This window comes from Charadrius vociferus, unplaced genomic scaffold, assembly GCF_000708025.1.
Source record: "Charadrius vociferus isolate BGI_N301 unplaced genomic scaffold, ASM70802v2 scaffold54, whole genome shotgun sequence".
Lineage (NCBI taxonomy): Eukaryota > Metazoa > Chordata > Aves > Charadriiformes > Charadriidae > Charadrius > Charadrius vociferus.
The window spans coordinates 3094153-3102154 of record NW_009648350.1 but is presented as its reverse complement, the minus strand read 5'-3'; the positions used below and the strand labels follow the sequence as shown (position 1 = coordinate 3102154).

Below are 8002 nucleotides of genomic sequence, written 5' to 3'. Positions count from 1 at the left end.
AGGAATTCCTCTTCACCAAGGTTTAATTGTATTTGTCTGGTAGAGTTAAGGTCCAGAAAATTCTGGTGTACTGGAAAGAGCAAAAGTAATGAAAAAATAGATGAGAAATTTTTTTTAATGGCAATTAAAATTTAAAGTCACAAATTTTGGTGTAGCGCGCATCGTTATCCAGTTCTGAAGCTTTGCCAGCATACTGGGATTGTTCTTTTCAGCTTGCCAAGCAGAGGTAGCTTCAACGTCAAAATCTGCACCATATTGTACTTGTTAAAAAAGCAATTTCTTATGTCTTTGATGCAGCCAAGCCAAAGAATTCAGAAGATGTCTCTGCAAACTCTTCCCACAAGTCTAGCTTATCTGCAAAAAACTGTGATCCGAAACACAAAGACTGCTTGCTGCGAGAGTTCAGGAAGCTCTGTGCCATGGTTGCTGAAAAGCCAAGCTATAATGTGAAAACGCAGATCATCCAGGATTTTCTGAAGAAGGGATCTGGAGGAGGTATGATTCCTGCTTGGCATTATCAGCATGGGCAGAAAGCCCTCTCAAAATCAACCTCAAAGTATTATTTCAAAAGCAAGGGTGAAATAAAATCTGATTGCTGTGTAGTCCAAGTTGTGTGCTGTGATGATTTTTGAACTGTGGAGATAATGTCTGTAAAGTGAACTGTTTATCCAAATAACAAATTCAGATAAGAATGTCTCAGTCTAGGACTGTGGCGAATGTTTGTAGGTGCCACCAAACTTAGTGCTGAGATCAGATTTGGAGGACGATTGTGGGTGTTTCCCCTAAGAAATCTCCTTTCATGTGAAGCGGAACAGCATGGTGGAAAGAGGGAGCCCCAGCTGTGGGTTTTTTTCCCAGGATCGTGCTCATGGGCACAAACAACCAGCGCCTGTCCGTGAAAATAAATTGTGAGTTTCTAATGGGCTGTGCTTTTTTTTTCCAGATGGTTTTCATGGTGACGTATACCTGACCATTAAGTTGCTGTTACCAGGCGTCATTAAAATTGTTTACAACTTGAACGATAAGCAGATTGTAAAGCTGTTTAGTAGGATTTTTAACTGCAGCCAAGAAGAAATGATCCGGGACCTGGAACAGGTGAGTACAGACAGCAGTTCTCTTAATTTCTGCTGTTCAGTCCCTTGGTATGGAAATTCAGTAATTTTTTTTTTTTTTCACTCCTATGTGAAAGATTGTTAACTTGATTGTTAGAATGGGAGTTGGTGATTTTTTATTTATTTTTTTTTTTACTTTAGCAGTTTTCATAGCGCTTCCTGCCATCTGGAACCTTTAGAAAATAGTGTTTGAACAGAAAGCAAGATATGAATTCACCTGCAAAACTTTAGAAAGCAAGACTAAAATATTTAGGCAAGTTGGGCTGCATCCACTTTGTCTACACTGCTTCATCTAGCATATTCCTATGAAACTGATTTATTACTTTTTTCATAATGTCATGTAGCAAAAACTGTGATTCAGTTAACAGATCTGTTACTGTGAGTTTCAGTTGGCTCATATGTTAAGCCACACTCCTACAATTGCACGTACTCACGTGTGCATTTAATTCCTGTGCACAGGAGTCGGTAGTTGACCATGCACACTTTTGATTCATTGCAAGATGGAACAAATGGGTGAGTTAGATAATGAAGCTAATTCTTTCACCTCTGTTTATTGCCTTGGCATATACTGCCTTCTAGTGACATTACTAGACTGTTTCAGATCCTTGGATTTACAGGTGGATTCATCCTAAGGAAACAAAGGGTCTGTGATGCTGCAGCAGTGAAAAATAGAGCAATTACATGATACTGTTACTCTTACCTTTTTTTTTTTTTTTTTTCAAATTGAACAGCTGAGAAGCTTTATTATTTGTCATGGCAGCTTTTTTCTAATGTTTGATTCCAATTCCTTCATGCAATCCCAGCGTCGTTCCTGTGCTTTATCCTACTTATTGGAACCCTGTTGAATCCCCAGTAGAGTCCCCATTCTCTAGCCATAGCTCTGATCCACATGCTTATTTTGTTGTTGGAGACAGGGAGATGTTTCCGAGACCATACGCCTCTTCTTTGAACAAAGCAAGTCTTGTCCTCCAGCAGCTAAAAGTCTCCTGACCATCCAAGAGGTAGACGAATTCCTAATCCAGCTATCAAAGCTTACTAAGGAAGATGACCAGCAAAGTGTGCTGCAACATATCACTCGCAGGTAAGGAAAGTAATCGGCCTCTGAAGGTTTACCCTAAAACTAGGAGTGGTTATCTACATATCGCAAGCTGGAATAGGTGAAAAACTAATCATAAGCCACAGAGACTGAAGTTAACACCTGTAAGCTACAAATAGTGGTTTGAGTAAGACAACTTGAGTGCTGACCAGCAATGGCAGCATGTATGGCTCCTGTTCATGCCGCAGAACTTCATCCTTGTCTGTCAAAACACTTCAGTCAGTACTAAACAAGTGGCTTGCAGAATTACCTTAATGGTACTTAGCTGTTAATTAAGTTGCTGTTCTTAGGTGTGTTGGGAAAAGCCTTCAAGCCATTTAGACATGTTGAGGACTCTTGGCCTGGCTCAGTTTGTGTTGATCTGAGGGTGTCATTATCACTTACTCTTGCTGCATTAATTAAATGGATATTGGAAGGTATGTCAACACTGAGGCAGAATTCATATTGGCATTCAAACATAAAGATGCTAAAAAGCCTTCTGGATATTCTCTTGTGCCTCTGAGACATCACTAGTAACGTGTCCTCATTTGAGTTTAAACCCTACAGAAGGGGAGGACCTTTTTTTAGAGGTCTGGATCAGTTTCTTTTTTTTCAGCTGGAAAGTAGTTCAGATAAATGTCTGCCATTTCTGAATCTTCTCTCGCACTTCAGATGTACGGGCAATGACCTGAAATGCATCATCAGGCTAATTAAGCATGACTTGAAAATGAATGCTGGAGCAAAGCATGTGTAAGTCTTACCCTTCATTGTGAGACAAAACCCAAAGTGGGCATTACCTCACAAGCCAGGAGTAGCGGATCTGAGGTTGATCCATGTTTCCCTCTTCTCAATTTGTTAAAGGTTGGATGCTTTGGATCCCAATGCTTACGAGGCGTTCAAAGCATCACGCAACCTCCAGGATGTGGTAGAGCGAGTCCTGAGGAACCAGCAGGAGGCCGAGAAGGTGCCAGGTCTGAAGCGCACGCTCAGCGTGCAGGCCTCTCTGATGACCCCGGTTCAGCCCATGCTGGTAATGTTGGCTCCCCTGCAATGGTGACCTTCAGCCGAGCAAGAGATGGAGTTCTCATATGCGCTGTCAGAGAGCCTCACCTTTAAGAATCAGTAGACATACAAGTGACTGCATGTAGTGTGAGCTAAGAGAGTGCAGTGCTGATTTTTATGTTTAATGCCATTTTATACAATCTTTTCTATCAAGAGGTCAGTTTTCAGCATACTCGATACTCGCACCTGCAGTGCCACTGCAGAAGCTAAGATCTTGGCTTGCTTTCAGTCCAGAAGTTACTTCTTTGTTTGTTTGCTGTCATCCCAGAAGTTGATCCTTTCTCTGTAAATAGCATACGCTTTCCATTGGATTAGAGATTCAAATAAGTTTGGGGTTTTGTTTGAACAAATCGGAGTTAAATATTTACTTCTGGGCTAAGCGCACTCCTACAAAAGGCACAGTACTTGGAGGAGGTAAGCACTGAAAAGCTGTAATTATCTGGGCATATGCAGATGATTATAAGTAAATGAGTAATTAAGAAAAGGAAAACTTGGACTGGATATCAGAGACCCTGGACAAAAATATCTACAAAGGAATTGGTAGTTCATGCTTGAACTTAGGTAAGGACAGCTTTATTTTGAAATATATCATCTGAGTTTGTTTTGGACTTCTCTCTCTCTGCCTTTCTAAGGCTGAAGCCTGCAAGTCAATTGAGTACGCCATGAAGAAGTGCCCAAATGGCATGTATGCAGAGATCAAGTATGATGGCGAGCGGGTGCAGGTCCATAAAAATGGAGATCATTTCAGCTACTTCAGCAGAAGCCTCAAACCTGTCCTCCCACATAAAGTAAGCACCTATAAACTGCCTCTTCCATTGCACCAGCTCCTCTATAAACATGACTGAATTTCACCACACTTTCTGTGGACAGGGAGACCAAACTTTCTGTTGTAGACTTTTTTCTAATTTATGTAGATACTTGGAACCTGGAAAAGCAACACTTAATAATAGAATTGTAATCAATTAGTTTTAGTGGACATTAAGAGCTTGAAACTAAAGTTAAGCTCCCTGCCTTAGAGTCTTCTTCATGCACTGCGTTTTGGAAGCCAGTTGCATGACTTGGTTATATTTGTTCAAGACTCATTTTTCTATTTGTAGACTGTGCTGTCTGTACCATAATAGAAAGTAAAGCTGGTGCAGATATGCCTACACATGCCTCCGACACGCTTCTAGAGAAAACATCTGCACTGGAGTGAGTCCCACTTTTCAGCCAGTAGACATATTTTCCTTTTTTGGTTTGGTTTTTTTTTTTTCCCCCCCAAGGTGGCCCATTTTAAGGACTTCATTCCCCAGGCTTTCCCTGGTGGGCAAAGTATGATCCTCGATTCAGAAGTTCTTCTGATTGACAACAAAACTGGCAAGCCGCTTCCTTTTGGGACTCTTGGTGTGCACAAGGTAAAAAAAAAAAAAAAAATTAAAAAATCCTTTATTGTGGTTAGAGATGCTGTTATTCTGCTGACTTAAATGCGCTAGCGTACGATCTATTATCACAGGATTATTTAAGAAATCTGTGCTTGCTAGAGCATTTGGGGAAAAAATAAGCCTGAGAAGGCTGATATTAATGAAAAGGTACTGCTCTGCTACGATAGATTTGATATTAACCTGGTCACTTAGCAGGACAGTAGGAAAACTTCAACTCAAGATTAATATTAAAAAATCCTTAGAAAATTTTGCAATTCTGTCATTGCGTATTGTTGCTTGAGCAATGTACGGCAGACTGGAAGACCCCAGTGATGCAGAGAGCATTTAGTCCTCATGAATATCTTATATCTAGACTAAATGGTGGTGAGGAAGAAGACAGTACAATGAAAATTAAACTGTCAGTGCTTTAACTTAAAGTAGCCATTAATCTGAAGTCTTTGGAATGCTTGTTGGTTTTTTGCTGCAGCAGTAGTGACGGACATGACATTGCCCAAAGTCACTAATTTTTGTGGTGTTATTTCCTTTGAAATTAGCCGGTTTTATCATCTTAGTTTGTGCTTTGACACAGTGTAAATCTTAATTCTCAGAATACTTCTGTCTTTGAGAAGAGGCTTAAGCTTCTTATAACTAAAAGATCATGAAGATAAAAATACATCCTTTTGTTTCTGATATTTTTCTAAAACTCCATATTGCTGCTTGCTACGACTGCAGATTTCTTTTAATCGATCTTAATTGCCTTTCAGAAAGCTGCTTTCCAAGATGCCAACGTTTGCTTGTTTGTGTTTGACTGCATCTATTTCAATGACATCAGCCTGATGGACAGGTATGCGTCTGGCATAGTGCGAGAGTAGCCTGACCGGTTTCCCAGCATGAACTCGCGGGAATACGCTGCCACAGCAGAGGGAGCAGTGCACGTTGGCTGCTAAGACCGGGCATTTGCCCCTGTAAAACCAAGACAGCACGGGAGAATCCTTGCTGTGCTAAGGAGTTTCCATCTCGCGCTGCACTTTCAAAATATTGGGATTAACTGCATTGCAACTGAACTGAGTGCGGTTCAGTGCCCAGCTCATCTCATATACTCTCAAACTAAAAGCACTCTTAACACAAAATTTCTATTTTATAACTTATTTCCTGGACGAAAGTAAGAATTGATTGTACTTTTTGGAACTCTGTAGGATAAATAATTTAATTATTTAAATAGTTTTTATCAGTGTTCACAGTCATGTTTAAATTGCTTGCTTGTCCTTAATTATCCGTACCCTGGTTTAGGCCTCTGTGTGAACGTCGTAAGTTTCTCCACGATAACATGGTTGAAATCCCCAACCGGATCCTCTTCTCCGAGATGAAGCACGTCACGGTGAGTTCAGTGTTAAAACAGCGTGCGTAGCGATCTCATAGATTGCACTCGGGACGCTTCATTGCTCCTTTACCACAGGGCCTTTTTTACGATTACGGCTGCAAATCCAGCAATTCCCTCCCTGTCAGAATGGTTCTACGTCTGGTCTCTGTGCAAGACTTCTTGAGCTGGTGGTGTCCAAGAGGGCCGTGCCTGTGCTCCCATCTTGTCTCGGATACAGCCACTTCAGTACAGTCTTAACTTGCACATCTTTTTTTTGTTTGTTTGTTTCTTAATGATTTTGTAGCCATTTTAACTTTGACATTGTTAGGAGGAGCTAAAGCCTGTTGTACCTTAGTCTGTACTGTGCAATGCTGAACTGCGTAGAGAAGACTGAAGTATGTTTGAAGGGAGCTAGACCGCTTCCAGTTCCCAAACTGACAGCTTCAAGTGCCACACAGCCCAGGTACATCCTGAGTGTTAAAAACTGCCCTTAGACAGCAGCATGCTCAGTTTTTCCTTGGATTGTTATGCACAAGCCCTATGTCCTATCATTTTTCCCCAACTGCTACTGCTTTCTGCAGCACCTTGGTTTTGGTGGAGAATGCTTGGACATTTGGCGCAGAGAAAGCATTTTGGGAAGAAGAGAAGAGCATAGGTCCTAAAGCAGTCAGGTAGAGGAGTAAGCAGGCACTGCTGGCTGAGGAAAATCTGATCTTGTACGTATGGGACGTACTCAGGACACAATCAGAGTGGCTACCTTGTCTCTGAGGAGTATTTTTTAACTAACGAACCCTTCTCTTCTTGGGACATATTCCCAGCTGAGTCACTGGATGTGCAGCAAAGAGAACGCATATGGTACTCTTACTGGAAAACTATTTTATGAAATTACTCATTGATCTCTGTAGTTGCTGTGCTTTAAGTGCACCGCTGCTGCAAATAGAAAGCCTGAAGACCACAACACTTGACAGTCTTGAGTTAACCGTGATTCCTTTCCTTTTCAGAAAGCTTCAGATCTGGCAGATATGATCACCCGAGTCATCCGTGAGGGACTGGAAGGACTGGTGTTGAAAGATTTAAAGGCAGGTTCACAGTTGCTCTTTACTGGTGTATGCTGGGAATTGGGGGATAACAACAGACAGAGGTCTGTGGATGAAGCACACAAGGCTGAGCATCCTTGAAACATCTCTGGGTTCTTGTCGATGCCGAGATCCAATCCAGGTTGCTCCCTTCTATAGCTGAGCGCTGCTGCACTCTCGTACCACTAAACTGGATAAAAGCAAGGGCTGTTTGAGGAGATAGCTGTCCACCAGATGGTCTCCTTTCTGACTGGGGGTTCTTGCCTTGTTTTGCACAGGGTAATTATGAACCAGGAAAACGACACTGGCTGAAAGTGAAAAAGGACTACCTAAATGAGGGTGCAATGGCTGACACAGCGGACCTGGTGGTGCTTGGAGCTTTCTATGGGCAAGGCAGTAAAGGTAAGTTTCTGGAGTTGGCTTCAGTCAGAGATCTGTCAGTTCGGAAAACTCTCAAGCTTTTTCCCATTCCTGGCCTCCTGTAGCATTTGGTCTCCTACCAGGATGAGACTGGCTGTAGCAGTGACCGTCTGCTGCAGCCCGTCACTTGCCAGGGTATGAGTTTACTGTGGGTTAGTTGGCACAGCAAAGCCATAGGTCTTGGGCCAGGCTCTTGTGCAGCGCAGAGGCTCTCTCTTCAGCTTTGTATGTGGGAGCTGATGCTGTGAAGCCATCACAAGCCCAGAGCCCTTTGACTCCCAAAGATGGAAAAGAGTTTTGGTTCATTACTTTGCTTCTCCCCTCCTGCAGGTGGGATGATGTCCATCTTCCTCATGGGCTGCTATGATCCCAAGAGTGAGAAGTGGTGCACTGTGACCAAGTGTTCTGGTGGCCATGATGATGCCACCTTGGCGCGTCTGCAAACAGAGCTGGATATGGTGAAGATCAGCAAGGTGAGAGGGGCTCTGGCATGGAGG

At 42.3% G+C, this 8002-nt stretch overlaps 1 protein-coding gene across 1 annotated transcript in view; it reads left to right on the top strand.

Annotated features, from left to right (window-relative positions):
- Positions 1-8002, top strand: part of LIG3 (ligase III, DNA, ATP-dependent) — a 15240-nt gene that overhangs the window by 1930 nt on the left and 5308 nt on the right. The window contains exons 3-14 of the mRNA XM_009885137.1: positions 298-495; positions 944-1095; positions 2027-2193; positions 2860-2937; positions 3049-3217; positions 3882-4037; positions 4512-4643; positions 5414-5493; positions 5940-6027; positions 7011-7088; positions 7364-7487; positions 7836-7978. Of these exons, the coding sequence (XP_009883439.1) occupies positions 298-495; positions 944-1095; positions 2027-2193; positions 2860-2937; positions 3049-3217; positions 3882-4037; positions 4512-4643; positions 5414-5493; positions 5940-6027; positions 7011-7088; positions 7364-7487; positions 7836-7978 (1565 nt within the window). The remainder of the gene's footprint in view (positions 1-297; positions 496-943; positions 1096-2026; positions 2194-2859; positions 2938-3048; positions 3218-3881; positions 4038-4511; positions 4644-5413; positions 5494-5939; positions 6028-7010; positions 7089-7363; positions 7488-7835; positions 7979-8002) is intronic.